The 20,550-nt window shown below is 41.2% G+C and overlaps 1 protein-coding gene across 1 annotated transcript; it reads left to right on the plus strand.

Moving 5' to 3' along the window:
* Positions 1-576: 576 nt before the first annotated feature.
* kcnk5a (potassium channel, subfamily K, member 5a) lies at positions 577-16,208 on the plus strand. Its single transcript, XM_071520114.1, has 5 exons — positions 577-888; positions 11,322-11,433; positions 12,099-12,265; positions 12,363-12,531; positions 12,853-16,208. The coding sequence occupies exons 1-5, from the start codon at positions 703-705 to the stop codon at positions 13,806-13,808; spliced, it is 1,590 nt and encodes a 529-aa protein (XP_071376215.1). The 5' UTR covers positions 577-702; the 3' UTR covers positions 13,809-16,208.
* The last annotated feature ends 4,342 nt before the right edge of the window (positions 16,209-20,550 follow it).

Below are 20,550 nucleotides of genomic sequence, written 5' to 3' on the forward strand. Positions count from 1 at the left end.
AAGCTGAAACTTAAATGCAGAATGAATATATACTGAATATATATGAAATGTTAGTATAAATATTGTTTCTAGAAAATTCCTGAAATTAAAGTGAAATGAAATCACTGACAGAATTTTTTCCACTTGTTTTAGGGATGCGACTAAATGACGTGTTGAATGTGTAAACCCACTACTGACTACCACAGACAGACACACCAAAAGTCCCTATCGATGCTTTTATAGGAAAACGATAGTGATTTGTTTGTAAGGCAGCTGTGCACCTGCGGTGAAAAACGAGCCTCGCTGCACGGTAGGAGGCCCCCCACTCCTTGCCTTGTTTTCCTGGGCGGATCTTCTCTGCTCTTCTCCACTCCCCTACAGAGTTCAGTACTTTAGCACGGAGTGTTTCCCTCAGCCTGATACTACTACACTTTACGCACGTGGAGAGCGTACACTGCGGCTGCGGTCCCACGCGCGCTCAGCCCCGGCTTTATGAGCACTTTTAGCCTTGTTTAGGTCTCGAGCCCAATGCCGCCAGAAGTGGCACGTTTCACCCATTTTTCAGGACCCTCGCGCGGACGCATCCTTTTATAAAAACGTCTCAAAAGACTTGTTGAGCATGGGTTCTGCATAACGTCGGGTATTGTTGTTATCAGCTGGGCCCCCCTTTCTTCTTTTTTTCCCCTCTCCCGCGTTCTCCAAGTTGAGTCATTGTGCACGAGAATGGTAGATAAAGGCCCCCTGTTGACTTCTGCTATTATTTTTTACCTGTCAATTGGGGCAGCAATCTTTCAAGTCCTGGAGGAACCCAATTGGAAGCTTGCTGCAAAGCAATATACTGCCCAAAAGGAAAAAATACTTAAGGAATATCCCTGTCTGACGAAAGATGATTTGGAGGAAATATTACAGGTATGGTCACCAAAATACTTGTACTCTTTTTTTTGTTTTACACCGAGCAGTTTACCTTATACAATGACACGCTGTTACAGTTTTTGCAAGCACACACTTGCAGCTCGCGTGAATGTTGTGATTTCAGGATGAATCGTATATTAATCACTGTTTAGACTAGGTTTTGTATGACAGTTTTCAGCAGCTGCACGAGCAGACACATGCAAGCTGAGATTAGCCTGGTATGTAGGCTTTCACCAAACACTGATTTCGATTTAAAAGTCTTGGAATGAGATTGTACTATCTGTCCATGATTCACCAGTGTGGGTCAATACTCCCACGCTTAATTTATCAACCTGGAGGCCTTAACTTTAAGATTCCACAACACCGACCATGTACTCTTTGTAGGAAATGACATTTTGAGCAACTCTTACATCATATTCAAGGTTGACATGCAGCCCAAAGTACTATTTTTTTTTAGAGACCAGATTGTTTTTGTCAGTATCAGATTCTGCACTACTGCTGAATACATTCTACTGACATTAAATGCATGGCAACAGAAGCAATTAAGATGTCTCTGTCATATGGGAAATTGGTCAGAATGGATTTAATGTTTTTGCACAGCTAAATTCCTCAAATCTATCCTCCAATGTCTGTCTGCCATAGATGTTACCCTAGCTGCAAGACTTGTGTCCATGGCTAATGATGATAATCATTTTATTGCCTGGTTCAATTACTTTTAGATTGTAAAACTGCCAGAATGTGTGTCTGGAGAAGTGATTATAATACCTGGTGTGGAGGGACTCAGTCCTAAAAAGCTGCAGTGTTCTCAGTGTTCTGTTGCCAAAGATTTCATTTCTTGTAAAAATGACCTCCTGATCTCCTGATCTACTGTCAGCGCTGAAAGAACACACAACAGTCTACACCTCTATGATTTCAAAGGTGTTCTGCTCCATAAGATCGTCTGTTCACTTCTGAGATATTGTTGGATTCTTTTTTATTTGTCAGAGATATTTAAGTAGGTATGACTAGAAGATATGATGTTGACCTGTAAGATAAAAATCTGTCCACAAGGGTCAATATTGTTAAACACCTACATCTTCTAGAACAGATGACCTACTCCATACGGCTCCAAAAATAACTGGGAGAAAAACGGTAGGAAAAATGGTGTGTTTATTTAGCCAATGAGGCAGATCTTTCATAATTATTGTATGTATCATGTGCGATATTTTATTAGGCAAATTTACCTTGATTTATTGATCACCCCATGACCTCATATTTGTTTGCTTTTTTATTTATTGTTTCTTGTTTGCTTTTTGCTTGCTGTCCTTATAATGTGAAAAATGTTCATAAATAAAAAGTAAAAAAAAAATAAAAAATCTGTCCACAAGGAAGAAGACTGCGGTAAATAACTCTAAAGACTTCCGTCAGCGCTCCGTCTGTTGTAATGGCATGTGAAACGTTCACTTCTTTCATGATGAAGGAAACAAATCTCCTGTCTGACCCAAATACTAAAACTGACAATAATTCATTCCTGACAAAGGGAAAGAAGAAGAAGAAGATTTCAGGCTGCGTTGCAGTGCAATTTTCTCTCTTCCACAGTTGCAAGTATGACCAGAAACAGAAGACATGTCTCAACCTGTCCCCCTTTTCGGGCCCACATCAGTATTAGGAAGATTTATAACCCCCCCCTCCCAACCCCCCTTCTGCTTCCTTCTGCTTCTCCTTTTTGTGTTTGGGGGAGTGAAAGGGATATACCCATGAACCTCCCCCCACTAGTAGCACCTCTGCACCAGCCAGATCTCTCCAGAGCATGCAAATATGGAGAGGAGCAGAACGGTTGAGAAAGTCTGGAGATTCCTCTAGGGCAGTTGGCTCTGTACAGCAGCAGCTGACACAGCTGGGATCTTGGTAGCACTCTGAGAGGCCCGTCAAATCTCCAGGGTCATCTTAAACTGGAACTTTCCCCTCTGCCATGTGCTCTCCAGAAGACAAAGACCCCACCATGCCAACTGTAGGTCTTCAAGACACTCTGAAGTGATGACATGAAGTCAGGGTGTTCGATTTCATGCCCCTTTCCCAGTCATGCAATCACAGTTTTGTTGTTCTGGCATCATCTGTCTAGGAATGTAGACTCTCTACCCAGCCGCCTTCCTCTGCTGGAGTTTGGCGTGACACCTGTTGTATGTAAACGACTTACATAACACTGTCAGCATAGAAAAAATGATATATAAACTATATCACCCTCATTACTGTGTCCTCTTTGGATTCCTTTTTATCCCCCTCATTTGTGTCATGAGCAGAGACTCTATTAGATTTCCATTATGGAAACTTTGCTTAAGTTTGTTAACAATAAAGAAAATATATATAACCAGTGTTAACGAGAGAAGGCGAGACTCATGTAAAAGTTAGTCTTCTCTGCTTTATTAACAAAGGGGTTTACTGCTAACTGTAGGAGCCTTGAAGTGGTCACAGTTTACAGATTGGATTTTATGGCCCATCAATGTTCGTATCTTGAGGTCGTTCGTAAAAGTTCAACCAGGCAGGGTGGTGGCTCCACATTATCTCCAGTGCAAACAAGAATCCAACACGCTGCTGTCCTGGCCGTTGGATAAAAAGCCACACATTTTGTGTTTCCGCGTTGCCCAGAAGCAGTGTGGACATAGGCAGGAGACGGCATCATAAAGTTTACAAGCTCCTCGAAACATACTTTTTTTATCATTTATTTTTTATTGTAACACCGTCAAGTTACAGACAATACAACAGGTTGCCGAATACATTTTGATTGTTTAACCCCCACCCCTCTTGAAACGTACTCGAAGATTGAGCCCGACACATGTATGTATGTGTGTATGTACTGTATGTATCTCTGACACATAAAAGTAGCGCATGTCTTCATCCTGCACATCCTGATTAGGGTCCCGCTCATCATTTCCTCAGGTTTAGCGTTTAGCAATGTAACAGCCTTACAGTGCCACGAGCATTGAAATGTTGCAGCCTGGAAACGTAACATTTAGCCACATAATCATACTCATTTTTGAAAGTGACACTCCAAATTGGAAAATGTTTTTCTCTTGAAAGCATGCTTGCAAGCAAATATTTTAGATTAACCAGTAATGGTTTAAAAACAATGGAACAAATTAGGATGACCTTTGAGATGGGCCCTTGCAGTCACACTTTTTGACTTTTTGTCATTTTCTTAATAAGAATGATCAAAATGGACATATTGCATACTGCATTTTGTCTCTGTGTCCCAAAGTTTCCAGAGATGAGACTTCTGCTGGACTGCATGACTTTATATGGGAGTTTAGTTGTCAGCACCTATATTCCACTTTCTCCAGTTTGCTACACTATTCCAGCTACAATACGGCAATATATACATTTGTTTTAATCAAGACCATAATGTAAACCTTGCTTGAACCCATATGCATAGCATGCGATGTCAGACAATGTCAGACGATGTAAGAGTTAACGTATGAACTGTAGATATTTGATTAACATTCCTCCTGCTTTGTGCTTTGAGTACATATCTTATGACAGTGAGAAATGATTACACTGTGGTGGTAAATATTCACAGATCAGATGTCGTACAGACGAGGACTGAAGAGCCACGGTTTCCAATATCGGTTTCTTTGAGTTCGCTTTTTTTCCATGACTACAAAGGCTTCTCAGTCGCACTGCAGCTGACTTAAGGATGACTAATCACAGTTTGTGTGGCCAAATAAAGGATAGAGTTTGTGAATGCTGCAAACTTGTTCACAAACACATTCTGTCACATGCTGAAAGTGAAACGTGGCTCCTGGTAAGAATGAAGCAGAAGTATCACACTGTTGGAGTGGCACTCACTTTGTCATGTGCTTGGGTTGTTATCTAGGGACTGTTGGCTCTCCTTCCCCCTAACACTAATACTGAAGTCATGGAAGATAGCCAGGGATCTCAATGCCATGAGTTTAGATGCAGGCTACTAATTAACCAGAGAGAAAACTTATTATTTGCCTGAACGTTTAAATGGATTTTACTTCAGGCTCAACATGTGCAATTCCATTTCAATGTGAGAATGTCACCATCCAACTTTGTATACCAATTGCAACCAATCTAATTGGTTCAGGAGGTTGGCGCGCGTAGCAATGAATTTGCAATAAACCTAATTAGAATTTAAGGTTAGATAAGCCTTCACGTATTCTGCAACCAGTAATCCTTCATTGATGGTATGTTAGAGTTTTGTTTAATGAAAAAGTTAATCAGCACACCAAAGAAATTAAGAATGAATAAAGAAAAGAAATGCCATGTGTGGAGTTTATGAAGTAACTGTCTTATGCAGTATAAATGGCTTAGTTTAAAGCAGCCGCTCACAAATCTTTTTAATGGTATCATATGCGCTGCTTAACAGATGTAAGCTGTAAAAGACGCCCAAACATAAAGAATCCTTTCACTGTCTGGAAGCTTTATAACTTGCCCCTTTAGGAGTTTGATGTGCCATGTACACTTTCTTAATTGACATCAGTTGCCTACTTGAATGTATTTTTGTGTGCAAGAATTGATTGGCTGATGCTTTGGAATAGATCTATGTCACAAATTCTGTCCATCACCCTTTCTATCAGTTTTTCATCTCATGCAGCACAAAAGGCATTTTCTTGCCGTGAGGAGATCAGTGATCAGTGCAGACAGTGAAATCTCAGCATTGTTTCCTGGATGCATTGTTTGCACCCCCGTCCGTATCTGAAGATCAATGTATGCTGACAAGAGAGAGTTTATGACTGACTTCATTGTTTGTGACCTAGTCACAAGCAGCTGTTCCCAATGCTCCTCCACAGCATTGTGCACTCATACACTGGGAGCGGAAAGTACCTCGGGACTGGAGTGGTGCGCTGGGCCACCAGCTGTCCTGATAACAGTTGGAGTTTGTCATTGTGGTTTTACCGCCCTTTGGTTATCAGAGTACAGCAGTGTCGGACTCCCAAGTCTGCAGTTTAGCAACAATTGCAGCGGCAGGCCGGCGAAGGAATCCCTCACTTTGAACAAACAGTGTGGCATAGCCTCAGTTGTGGTCACTGGTCATGGGTTATGCGTTATGCTTAGACGGCACTTTTTGCCACCATATGGCAATTTGTAATGTGATTTTCAATGTGGGTCAACATATGATACGTCAGGCTTTTTTCACAACTTTCTCTTCAAATGCAGTGTAGACTGAAAATTTACACAGTGCAATCCAATCCCTCATTATGGTTGGTGAGACATGAGTCATCTGGACATCTGTCGCATTGCTAGACCATCCATAGCTCAACACTGGATTTCTGTATCAATATCTCTATAGAAAATGTGTACACTCCGTTAATCATTATTATGGCTGTGATCTTCAAAAAAAGTCACATGAATCAAATAGTACTCATGATCGTAACCTACATTCTTAGTAGGTTATGATTATTTTGGTGACTTTATTTGACAGTTTTCCAAAGATCTTACAAGGTCTAGCAAGAATTTGAATGAGCAGTTTGACAGCCGTCCAGCAGGTTTGCTGACCTGGAATTTGAGTGAGTACAGAAACAGACTAATCTGGCGTTGACCTGTTTTTGTTTTTTTGATGCCCCACAGTTCCTCCTCCAAACCCAGACGTTCTCTCCTTCCCAAATGCTGGTCATTGCATTATTTTTGCAGCGTTGCACTTATACAAATTGATTACCAAACCTTCCATAACCGTTTAGTCATTCTCTAGCTCTTGTTGCATCTTCCGTGGCCTTCTCGCAGCTCTCGACAGTGGTTCTGTTCGTCTTTGCTGAAATCCACATCAATAAGAGCAGAAAAGTTTGAGGGATTGAGCAGGGCGGTGGGAGGATTTAAATGTCAATAGTGGTATCAACCCCAAACCCAAGTTATGAATTACTTGACAGACAACTTGCGTCAACCACTTAGCTAGACTTAAGAATTATTTGTTGTGTGTGCTTTTCTTGACAGAATCTTCTATTTGCTAAATGGAGCATTTTATGTAATGGGCAGGATTTATGCTTCTTGGAATAACTGCGGTAATGTGGAATTTCCATGCCTTTTGATTTATTATATTTCAGATATTACACTAACCATGTTGCCAACTGACAGTCATGTCAAAATCCCATTAGCACAAAACTTATGTTTTGAAAACATTTCAAGTGTAATACTAGTATTTTCATGCAGTTCCTATGCCATTCTTACTTTTTTTTAAAAGATTCCTTGCACCAATTTTTGGCATCTTTGTATTATGAAGACATTTGTAAACCCATTTTTGCTGATTCATTACGATCACAGGCTTCCAGTATAACTGAAAATGTACAGTACACTAACTCTTAAACACAAAATTATGGCATTAAAATTGTCACATTTGCAGTAAATGTCATGCTAACCTGTAAGGTGACACTTTGCTGCATTTTAGTTTCGTATAGTGTTTGACTGGGAGAATTGACTTGAGAGTTTATTAAAGCACAGCAGAACAACTTTTAAAAAAAAAAGTTAAAAAAATAGCGTTCAGGTAAGCAGAGTGTAAGAGGATGGGTGTAAGAGAGGGTGTTCATATATTTTTACACACACTGGAAGCTTATGGCAGTGATAATCAACCAACAATAGCTACTGAAGATTAGTACAACTAAGGTACTAACTGTACAGGCAAGAATATCTTAATTGTAATTTACTAGCAATAATTTCAGTTTTTGCTTTGCACTGTTGCGAGTCAGCAGTAAACAGGCTCAAGTTAATCTGCAGGGGGTTACAATAGATAAATTGAGAGTTTTTTGTGTGGTTTCATTTCACCTGACAGTACTTCCTGACAGATGTGTTTTTTTTGTCCGTCGTTTCATTTTCATATGCACTGGAAGTAAGTCAGTGGGCAAAATACCATTTTGCTTGACATCATGTAGAAGATTAGAAATCATGATGATCTAGAGAAATGTGCAACTGCAAAAGTGCTTTACCGGGTTGATTATTTAATCTCGGTTTTAAGGGCATCCTGGTGGCTCAGTGGTCTAAGGCCCATACCACATGAATTCAGACCCGGCCCAGGACCTTTGTTGCATGTCATACTCTTCTCTCTACTATCTTTCCTGTCTCTTTACTGTGATTATGCAATAAAAAGCAGAAATACAGAAAATACAGCCTTTTCCAGGACTAACTTGCTGAGGTTATGTTTTTGTTTCCAGTAGTCTGTGTTATAGACTAATTAGTTCTTCTTTTCTTTAAGGCTTCATTCAGTTTGGTCCAGTCTTCTTAAACCTAATCTATCAGGAATGTAACCAGGTGATGGCCTTGGTTGACATCCAGTTTCCAACATTCAGGCTTTCGACCAAGTCTGAAATGGGCAAGCCAGTTTAATGACTTCCTCCTGAGTTGGTTTGTACTCAGCTGGACACACAAAGTGTCTTTCATCTTTCTCACACAGCGCTTGTGCTCACTGCCTTGTTCTCAGGGTCATTCATGACCTTAGACGACTATGGGTTGACCAGTGGCTGACCTTTAAACCCTTAAGGGACATTGTGGCATTGCAAAGCCCAATCTTCAAGGGTCAATGCCTGGAGACCTTCTTTTCACTGGCTAGTGCTATTTGACTGACAATTTCTCCTCACTAGCTTGTATATGGACAAACTAAAACATCTCTGAAATGGATTATGGGGCCAAAATTGGATTTTATTACAACATATTAACATTTATGTCAAGTTATAAGGCCTGCTTTAGTTTTATGGGTTGTACACCTTGTCCTCTATTTGACATTAAAATGAAGGGCATGGTATTCAGTCCCATAATTTAGCCAGCACTCTGCCCTCATGTTGTATTCCTGTGAATCAGCATTTTGCACGTCTCAAACTTCAGCACTTTTTATCCAGCAGACAGACAGTGTACCGTCTGCAAATCACCCTCATGACACTAGATTAAGGTGCAAAGCTAACCACAGACCACAGACATGACACACAAACATAACATTCATCACTTTCACTGCCATCTAATCCACTCAGTAAACAAACCTCATGTAGCAGACACTATTTAACATTCATGGCTGCTGGGGTAAAATTTCATATTGAAAGCGATGGAGCAATTAATGAAATATTTCTGTTTATGTGAATGTCGGGTTGTTAAATACAGACTATTGTTTGGATTATTATTTACCACTTCCATTCCATAAGACTCTTGCAGCTGTGTTATTTCAAACAGATTATCCCTGTCCAGCACTACGCCTAGGAGTGGTTAAAAACACTGCAGTTTGTGATTTTCTTTTGTAAAATATGACTTCATATCAACAGCTACAGCTATCTGGTTGTGAGAAAAATGACAAAACGGTGTAAACGTTAAAGTTGACTCTACCTTCTTAATTACAGTTACCTTCTCATCATAATCTTACAATGTTTATTTTTTTCTGGACAGTGCCTCGTGTAGTGCAACCCTACAGCTCACAATATTTGACTTTTTTGGTTTGTATATATGCTTTTCCATTGGTGTGAGCAGGTGTTTTTTTTCTCACTAATGGGGCTGGTGACACCGCCTCTGGCAAAACAACACAAAGCTGCATTCCATGTGATGACCTTTCCGCTTTTTTTGCGAGCTGACTTGAGGAGCGGCATCTCTGTTCTTAATCTGGTAACCTGGTTTTGGGTCGACGCATGTAAACATAACTTTGTTAGAATAACGTTGTTAAGCTTGATTGTGAAAAACACAGCTCAGATGCCTGGCATACTCCATATTAGACGGGTTACTGTGACTCATGTCACTACTGGTTTCCACTGTCTGGGCAAACTCACACTGAGTTATAGGTACATATGTCAACAAAAAACATCACACAGATTACTTGAGATAATCAGTTCTTTCCCCTGTATTAGAAGTAACCTACTATTGCTCAGACAAAGAGGGAGGAGGAAGCTGGCAGCCAAACTTTTTAATACTTATTTTGCTGGCAGACTGTTCTGTCTGTACTCAGGATTATTCTGTTAATTGTTTTATTCATGAAAACAGGGATACTTGATTACAGCTCAGCCAGAATAAGACTTGAGCTGGAGTGTGTGGTCAATAGCTGGGTTATTCTGTGCATGTAAATGTAGCCACTCATTAAAGATTCAATGATTTGCGAGGACTGTCAAATGTGAAACTCCGCCAGTGGGTCAGTTGTCCACTTGAATGAGGTTTTGCCACTTTAATTTCCAGTCACGGCCGGGAGACAAACTGCGTCCATCACTACTGTCATCACAAAGCCCAATGGAGGAACTGTGTTGATTCAGCAGACAAAAGAATGGCCTCCTCTCGCGCCGGCTAATTACAGAGCAGAACTGTCACAGACCCGTTATTATTAAAGAAACTAAACGTCTTCCAGTACTTAAGAGCTCAAGTGAATTTTGCCAACCCCTGCACATTTCCCCCCTCGAGCACATTTGGAGGAGGAGGAACTTCGGTGTGGGGGGAATGCATTGTCCCAGCACACATTGCCGGGGGTTTGCTAATCCCCAAGAGAGAGAATTCAGTTTATGCTGTGGCTGTTGAAGCACACACATGGTTGGGAATGATTGATTAAGCATGCTTGTCTCTTGTAAATGATTTTCTTTCCACTTTGGATTGCAACAGCAATAGCCTAGTTCCCTGCGAGGGTGAGCTAATATATCTCATGCTTAACGTCGATAAACACAGATTCCTTGTGGATTCCTTGAACTAATTAAGCACAAATTGGCTGCTCTTGCCAAATTTTATAGATTGCGGTGGTAGGAAAAACATCTTGTAATGGTTTTCCACCCTTAGTCGCATGTAAAAAAAAAAATACAAAAATTGCACGACATAAATGCAGTATGATTGTCTAAAAGTGGGACACATCTTATATTGGCCTGGTTTTGTCACAGGTGGGACATTTTCCTCAACTATAAAGCAGAACCTGAAGAAACCCCATCCATATCAACCGAGTACAATGCCTTTTGATCCTCTTAAAAAGACTTGGGGCCAAAGTTGATATCCATTTTGATCAAAGGCTCACCATATAAAAAAAAGTCCAACGACTGAATTCTTTGTAAAATGAATCTAGGATCTTGGCCAGTCAATTTCCTGCTTGAAAGAGCAACCACTTAACAACCACCTGGTCCTCTTATCGATCATCATGTGATTATGAAATTGCTGTTTAGGGATGTGAGTCTAGTCTTCCTGTTTCTCTATCCAACGTAAGCAGTGGTTGGGACCGTAAACCCCTCGGGTTAGAAACGATCCTCCGGGGTCCCGGAGTGCCATTGCTGGCAATGGTCAGCTCATCAGTGCATCTGGAGATACCATCAACATATCACAGGAAGGATGTAGTGGGAGAAATGAAGCTCAGACACAACAAAGTTCTTCTCTTCCTTTCGCTCAGCCAAATTGGACCCTTCTTACTGCCAATTTGGTGGCATTCATTTGTTTAGCCTAAATGTATTTCTCTTCTGTTAAATTCCTGCCTATACTCAGTCCTGTTCTTTGGTCTTCTTTGTCCTCAGATGGTGTCTGAAGCCGCAGGCCAAGGAGTCACCATAACCGGCAACAAGACCTTCAACAACTGGAACTGGCCTAATGCCGTCATCTTTGCTGCCACTGTAATCACTACAATCGGTAAGTACTTTTGGGGAGGCTCATCAGTGACACATCCAGTTGCTTTAACAAATAGACATTTAAGTAGTAATCAAGTAATTTCATTAGAATCTATTTCTGTATATTTAAGCGAAAGTGAAATAAGTAATATTATGGTACCAGAACTTGCACATCAAGACACACAGGCGTAAAGAGCTATCTTGTAAGGATTTCAACCTTGACCTCTTTAACTTTGTTCCAATGGGACAAACTCTATATTACGGCGAACTGCTTGCCCTTTTGCCCGTATAAACCAAATGTACAGAACAACAACACAGATAAGATGGAATCAGGTGAAGAAAACCTTGATTAGACAGCCGGTCCTTATTGGTGGCTTGGTTTATGTCAACAGAGTCATTTTCCCTCTTTTGGTGCCATGCCACATCTCCACATCTTAAATGCCTGCAGACTTTTCCATTGGTTAACTTTTTCCTTAGCCTTGCCAAGTCTCTGTCACTTACTGTAGCCTCATCTGAGATTTTTTTTAATTGTGGTTATGAAATATTCTTTTTCTACATTCCTTGCCAGAATAAATGTTTCTGTTATATTAACTATTGAGTAAAACCATACTAAAGAGAGAAGCGTTAAGCATTGAATGATTATGTTTCCAGTATGCATTTAACCAACCAATGTTTTCACCTTTCAAGGATATGGGAACATTGCCCCCAAAACATCAGCGGGTCGTGTATTCTGCATCTTCTACGGTCTGTTCGGTGTGCCTCTGTGTCTTACCTGGATCAGTGAGCTAGGAAAGTTCTTTGGTGGCAGATCTAAGCACCTGGGTCAATATCTAACCAAGAAAGGGGTTTCACTGGTAAGTCGATATGGGCTTTTTCCATCTTGCATCACCCTGTGGTATTTGAAAACCTTCACCTGAAGTAATGCTTTTGTTTTCTTTTTTTCTCTTCCAGAGAAAGGCTCAGTTTACCTGCACGGCTATTTTTCTCCTCTGGGGTGTCCTGGTACATTTAGTCCTCCCACCGTTTGTTTTCATGTGCCAAGAGGGTTGGACGTATGTTGAAGGCTTGTACTTCTCTTTTGTCACCTTGACCACAATTGGTTTTGGGGACTTGGTAGCAGGTAAGCTCTTAGACTCTGATTCAATATGAAATATTTACAGTTATACTACTTTTTGCAAACAATTAAAAACTCATTTCAAAAAGATGATGATTGTGCCCACATGAGTGGTCAAGAAAGATAATAGAAATAAACTTGAGCATTTTTGGTCATGCTTTACACACTGATAAGTTAAATACTTTGTTGTACAAAGATAAAAGGGGCATTATGGTTAATCTTGTTGCTGTCCAAAGAATTCTATTTATTGAACCAAAGACGTTTGAATGCAAAGTTCTGTTCTGGTGTGATTTGACCTTGACAACATTATTTTCTTTGTTCCTGCAGGTGTGAACCCCAATACAGATTACCCCACCCTGTACCGTTACTTTGTGGAAGTGTGGATTTATCTGGGTTTGGCGTGGCTTTCTCTGTTCTTCAACTGGAAAGTGCGGATGGTAATTGAGGCCCACAAGGCACTGAAGAAACGCCGCAAGCGACGCAAACTGTCGCTGGATGAGCTGCGGCACTACAAAGAGGCCCATAAGGCTGCCCTTCGTCTGCCACCAACTCCTAATGATGTCAACATCTTCAGCTTCTTGTCCAAGAAGCAGGAGGGCTACAATGACTTGATTAAGCAGATTGGCACCAAAAAGGATGGTGGAAACAATGGCAGCAGTAACACCACCGTCAATAAATCCAAAGAGATGGGTCGCTCCAAGAGCTGCAATGATGCTTCCTTGTCCAATGGCCACACCATCCTCAGTCTTGACCGCTCGCCACGCCAAAAGAGACGCTATAGTTTCAGTGACCGTGTCACTGTAGCGTTTTCAAAGTCCAAGAACTACCTCCTGGGCTCGGACAATGGTCTGCTGCTAACAGAGGATCAAGTAGAGGGCGAGCTGGGAGTTGACCAGGAGAGGATGTATGAGAACCAGCTTGACAAGGAGGTGGACCTGGAGAACGGAGGAGGACTGGGAGGAGTGGGAGGCTGTGGAGCAGGTGGCCGAAGGACGTGGGACTCTAAAGACTACCAGTCCCTAACGTTCCAAAATGCAAACATTACATTTATCGATGAGGAGAACTTCCTGAACAATAACCTGGAGGAGGATGACGATGACGATGCTAAAGCAAAGTTGTCCATCACTACATGTGATGAAAATGTTGAGTCGGAGACGGACTCCAAGGAGGAGCAGGGCTCTGAATCAGAAGGGTCTGTGTTCACTAGTGACGGGTCAGAACACGGACACTCCTACGAGAAGCTGGTGGAGGAATACGCAAAGGAAGACAATACAGAATCTTGAGGAACCATAGTTTAAAGTCAACACATCTTCCTGATCTTCTGTTGTAGACTGGGTTGGTGTTCAAGTGAGTCTAATTTGACTCATTTCAAAGGAGACTTTTAGGTTATTCCAATTCCTATGTCACCCTCAATGTGATTTGGGGTCTGATAATGGAAGACGCTTTCAAAAATCAATGTGTGAAATTACACAGGAATGGTCTGGTCTTAGCTGAACTGAATAAAAAAAAAAAAGCCCACATCACTTTGACACTTACTTGTAAGTGTTGGGTTTCCTGTCAGGCCTTGAACAAATGATCAATACGGACTATAGGGCATGACATGAGTAATGAAGATCTGCTCTATTTATTTCTTTTATACGGTTTGAGCAAATGGATGCCGAACATTTGTTGGAGTACATCCAAACCAGACACAAGAGTCGTTTTCCATTAATGCTTGTTTTCTACTTTAAAGATTGACAGGAAATTACAGGACAATGGCAATTTCTTTATCTGATTGCCCCAGGTTTCCTTTATTCATATTCACCATATTGGTGCTTTTTATAATATTTATTAAAATGAAGGATATAGTAGCCTTTTATTCATGGACTACCCGGCTTGTATATCTCTGTCATTGCACAATTCCACCAGCTGATGAGGACAGTTTAAAGTCCATGTCAATGCAGATTATCTTTTAAAACCTGAGCCAAACACTTGTCCTTAAAGACGATGAAGGGGTGAGGGGCCAGTTTCCCCCTTTTTATGATGTTTTTCCTCGCTATTTTGTTTCTTTTGTGAAATCCTTGTTTACTTGTGTCTGAGATTGCTGTTTATTTTGACTGCAACCTATAGAATGTTGTTTATTTCAAGTGCACTAGAGGTCATCAGTAGGGCATGGGCAACATCTGGGAGTCCCAGAACCAATCAGAGTAAACATGGAAAGGGAAACCATTAAGTGTTTTTGGACCAGAGCTGCGTTCATGGCAGTGACTCTACCATTAGAGCCAAAATGTGAATATCCTGCCCAAGTGACACTCAGACTTGAGATAGGTTTTCGCCTTTTTTAACACTTTTGTTTGGTCCCAAGCCTTTTTGACTGCTTTTAAATCTCCTTTGCAAACGGTCTTCCTAAGGAATCCTTGTCACATAGAAGTCTCTCTCACAATAGACTCAAACCGGTTTTGTGAACACAAACTTCAGCATTGTGTTTTGCTGCTGACAGCAGACCAAGTGTCTGTGCGCTCTGGTTTTTGGGCCTTGTAGCATGGCAGTGCATTACAGGATAGAAACCTAATTCACAGCAACAATATTCTCACTTTTTGTCTCCTCTTAGCACCCTTTCACTTCTTTGTATTTGCCATGTAAATATTGGCTGAAAGCCCATCAGTAGCCACAAACACTGCTTTGCTCAGGACATGGCCTTGCTGCTTCTGTTTGCTTTTGGGGGCTTGCGCTGGCATGAATGACTGAAATGCAACTTATGATAGCCAGCCAAGGTTAACTTGTGACAGATCAATAATCTCTTGACGTATGTTGTAGTCATGAGACGTGAAGTCAGCAGTATCGGTGGTCTTGATTGATTGATGTATGGTATTTTCCCCCTTGTTTGCACATGAACACAAAACTCCAGTAATTACTTAATTTGTAAAATGGAGTGACCCAAATATCAAGTCCATTGCTTTTCACTGTCTTAACGTCATAGGTTCTTTATTGGTTCCCCTCTTCACCCGCTGCCTTTTGCACATGTTAACTTGCACACAAAAAACTTGAAACAGTGTTACCCTGCATAGTTAGATGGCAGTGTTGTGCAGTGTCACACAGGGCTACTTTCAACTTAGAGCCAATCTCCTCACTTAAGGCCGATTTTGGGAGTTGAATAATATACTGTAAATACATAGTCTTTTTTTTTTTTTTTTGTTGGTCCACCAATGTGGACCATTACTACCACCTTGGACCACACCATCCCAGCTCCTAACTCTGCCCTATGCTAATAGGTGACAGTGCCTAAAATCACCCTACTGCAAAGCAGAGGATTTACAGTCTGGGTGTATTCTTCTTGCTTGGCAGTGACTCACTGAAACAGTAAAAGCTTTTCACACTGGGTGTTTTTTCCCATTACATTTTTGTCTTAGTAGAAAGACACACTTTCTGTGTGTGAAACAATCCTCCCTCCCCCTTCACTGGTTTCCCTGGACCTGTGAGTGCAGCATTGTTATGCAGCCTTGGTACTTTTCTGCATTGTGATTGAATTTCAAACATGTTCCAACATTATCAACAAAGAACAAGTTAAGTTGCTTTGATCCCTTCTCTTAAGTTTTACTCCTAACGTTGCTCCATTGTGTAAAACTTAACTCCAGTGTATTTTGTCTTTTTTATGATTAAATTATTCATGTTTGTAAGAGTTTGTATATGAAATCCCAGCAAAACTGTATATTTCATTTAAAATAAACAATTTAATAAAACTTGTGCATTGTTTTGTCAACACATTACACACCACGTTAACACATTTGAGAGGTCAGCAATTTTTTTTCTTGCCTTGAGTGTAGCGATTGGAACAGTACAAAACATACAGTATCTTGTGCTGTTTCCATGCTTTGGTCCACAGCCAAATGGTAGTTAGCTTCCCTGCAGCATCTCCATACATCTCCACAAGCTAATATTCCTTAAAATAAGTGTGTTTACACCAGTTGAAAAAGGCAAAATCACATGAAAATGAGTTACTGTACATTTTATGAGCTACTTAGTGTTTACATACTATTTGGTGCATGCAGATTATTTATAAATTATAATAGTGAATGATACAGAGAAAGTGTTTTAGTCCAACACCTACAAAATAAGATTTATCTTATTTCAGTCAACTACAGTTTATTTTAAATATATTAAGGATGTGTTAAAGGTCAATGCAGTGAGAATTGCATTTCTCAATCTCATGGTATAATTAAACAAAGGACCTGTTAATGTAAAGTTACCCAAATTATTATAACTGTCAGCGTTGTGGAAATTTGTAGAAACACACTTTGAAAAACTCCCTCTAGTTGAATGAAACAGATTTAGAATTCCAATCTACTTCCTGGTGTAAATGATGTCACCTACACCCAGGTTGTTTTAACAAATGCTCTGATTGGTCAACAGTATTGCATAGTTACTCAGGTGTCCCACATTCCTTCACTGCAAAATAATGTAAAAGGAGTGACCTATCCCTCTATAATACTATGCTGTTGTTTTTCTGCAGATTTCCCTCTGAAACCTATTTAACCCTCTGTCAATATCAGCAAGTCAATGTGCAAAGTTTGCATGGTGCATTAAAGTTCGTATAATCGGAACACCTGCTATTACTCATTATGCACACATACTGCAAGGTCACGGTGTCAGGCACGCCAACCTGCTGCAAACGGACAGAAGGTTGATATGCAAACCTCACCAACAGTAACTCCTGCCGCTCTCCTCACCATTCAACTCAGAATGAGAGGGAAACTGAAAATCAAACAATGAGTAACGTTCCATACAGAAACAGGGGGGAACTCGCACGCACTGTTGTTGAACGTTACCTCAACAGTTTGTCTAGGTTAGCGTATCGGTTAATGATTGGAATGTGGATGAATTTTAAAAAAGCGTGGAGCCAATAGCGCTAGCGTGTTGACATTTCCTGATCTGCCAAAAAGACATGAGATTAGAGTGTGCATACCAGTGAGTTGTTGTTGGCACAGGCTACAACTGAACACCACTGTCTGAATGGATTCAGCAGCATATATCCCCAGGTCCACCCGGAGCTAAAAATACTCCCCATAGACCCTCACACAGACGTTTAGAGTTGACTTTGACAGCAGTGTATGGGGATTTACTAGCTTGCATTACTTTCTGAAATACCTATAAAGGTACTATTGAGCCTTTAAGCAGAGCTTGGTCTCCAATTAACATTTATGCCCATTGGCTTACAATTAAAAAATGACAAGGTTTAAAAGTCACTCAACAAGGGCATTTCTGCCGTGAATGTTTCACGAGGATGGGTGCTGCTGCAGCACCTTTGCCCTCATGGTTGTTCAGTGCTGATGGAGGACTGATGATGGTTACTGAACCAAAGTGGAGAATGTTCACTTTGGAAATGTGCTGAGACTGATGGAAAGCAGAATGTGTCATGTTACTGTGGGATTGCAGGCGCAACGCGAATCAGCGCTCTTTTACACCTGAACTTTCAATTCCAAAGTACTTTATTCCAAGGTTACATCCTATATGTAGATGAATTATTCTGCATACTGAAGCCATTATTTAAGTCTCTCAAATGTTACTGTTTAACTGGAAATGCCCATACATTTACATTTGCAACTGGAGCAACTGGACCACACATTTTGATGAAGCCCCAGTCCCACCTTAATGATAACTGATTGCAATGGCTGATGGCAGCAAAAGAGGCCCAGGCTCTGTGCCTCAGGGTATTACTTCAGCCTTGCTCTATAATTTTAAATAGGTGCTTTGGCGTAAAAACAAAGGTGTGTTCTATCAGCTGAAATAACATCTAGGCCGACTGTGCAGCCCCAGAAAGTGGGTCAAGTAATAAACATAGGAGGCCCCCAAGGTTATGAGGGTAAGAGGGAAGGCTTTGAGTAGTTACATCACAATCATGAAGTATCAGGTATGTAAAACACATTTCATATCTTTGCTTTGCAGGATGAAGTTAATACCTGAAATTCTAAGGTCAATAGTTGCTGAGTGTGTCCTGGCTTGATGCACATGCACCCATTTTATGGTGAATAGCAAAGATCCTCATGTCATGATATCCAAAACCTCATCAGAATTTAAGGGATCCCTCGGAGCAAAAATGTGCCACTTGCCCTCTGTGTGACTGGTCTCGATTATTCCCGGTGATGAGAATCAAAGGGACGATTCAGTTTCATCTCAAAGGCCCGATGTTGTCAACTCAGAGAGAGAGCCACACTTGGTTCACGGTGCTGCGTGCGGTTAGATTGATCTTTGCAGCAGCTACAGGGAAACACCGATCAGACGACCTCCTCAGCTTCACAGCAGCTTTACGTTTCACCGCAAGGTCTGAAGCCATGTCTTTGTACAGCTGGAGGATTTAAGGAGAGAACTTAGACGAGGATGAGAGGAGGAGGAGAGGTTTGTCTGTGCTGCGTTTGTCACATGTAACAGTGTAAGGTCGGAGGCCTCGTTGTGGTTTATCATGTAGGATGTGGGAACCTGCACCAGAACTACAGTAAATGCTATAATCCAGTGCAAACCTCATTTTGTAACAGAAAAAATCATAATGTTACATAATGAATACTTTATTGCAGTGCAGAGAAACCCAGAGTGCAGACAAATTTTATTCGAGGCCATAAAGGAGTTAACAGGCGGATGTTTGACCTCTGGACCCGCATTACTGTCTTAATCCTATTCATAAGTTAAATACAAGACGGATCCAACTGACAGAAGCTCCAAACACTCCGGTTTAGATATGCTGATTGCAACATATTAAAATAACAAATCAAGACTCCTCTCGTGAGGCGCATGAAAAAGTGGGTCATGCACCGGAGCGAGGCTATCTGCACGCACAAGCCCGCCAGCCTTCGCAGACCTCACGGTATCAAGTTTGGAAAGTTCCTGTCAGACCATGATTTGGTTTTATGGTGTGCAGTTATGCACATGTGGTATAATCGCATTTCCAAGTTCTTCTTGACGTGAAAATGTCCGCGGAGCCTGCGCCTCGCTGAGGACGGGAGGGGAAGTCATGAGGCCTTGTAAAGAATGTTTTCATTGCAATCAGTCTTTGGACCGTAGCAGGATAAATCAATCGCTTTTGCATGTAAGACTGCAAAAGGGACAGACTTGCGCTGGACGTAAAGCCGAGCGGAAAATGAAGCCTCCGTGTGATGAGCTGCTGAATTTTTACACAGATATGTTGAATGGCGTATCACAGCCAACGACCAGAGCCAAAGCTAGCATATTATCTTGCCATTTAGTGTGAGTCAAAGAGTCAAAAAAAACATCTTTTAAGTTTGAAGTTTAAGATGCCAAATTTCTCACACTCAAACCTCTGATCCCCCCCCCCCCCCCCCCCCCCCGCCCCCCACAAGTTGAAGGAAAAAGGCCTGATATTGCACTTCCACAGACTGAGAGTTTCCAGTATGTGTGTGTGTGTGTGTGGAGAGACAGATTATGCAAGGGCTCCTGGGAACCAGCCAGCGACCCGAGCCTCCGTCTTTCACACTACAGTACTTCCTTCAGAGTTTGTGTTTCCCAGATGCACAGTGTACTTGTGAAGAGATTACGGCGAGGCCGCGCTGAACACTGGCTGGCAAACGCCGCTCGCCGCCAGACCATACGGCAGCCAGATCACTTTGGCGCGAGTCGTCAATCTGTCTCACACGCCATCTCAAAACAACAACAAAAAAACCCCCTATGGAATAAACTATCAAAGTCCCTCATGTAGTGGTAAATAAAAGGCACATTCTCTTTTTTGGTTTATGGGACACACAGTGGCCTGTATGGATGAAATGCCGCTTATTTTATGTGATTTTGAATCCAGCTAGCCCCATCCAAAAAACAGATGAGATTGATTAATTATTTGATGCATTATAGTCCAAGGCATTACATAACTTTTTCCACATTGTTTGATCGCTTTATTGTTATGTGGGCATCAAAAAGAATATCTTAAAAAAAACTGTGACATAAAACAATCCTCAAAGTGTCCGAGGTGAGCGGTGACTCTGACTAACAGTGACTAACAGTAAGCGTGTCTGAATGAACCAATGCCATCTCTCGGCGTCTGTC

The sequence above is a fragment of the Centroberyx affinis genome, unplaced genomic scaffold (assembly GCF_046629955.1).
Source record: "Centroberyx affinis isolate AG114_WGS23_722 - 3 ecotype Tasmania unplaced genomic scaffold, CSIRO-AGI_Caff_v1 ptg000767l_1, whole genome shotgun sequence".
NCBI classification, from domain to species: Eukaryota; Metazoa; Chordata; class Actinopteri; order Beryciformes; family Berycidae; genus Centroberyx; species Centroberyx affinis.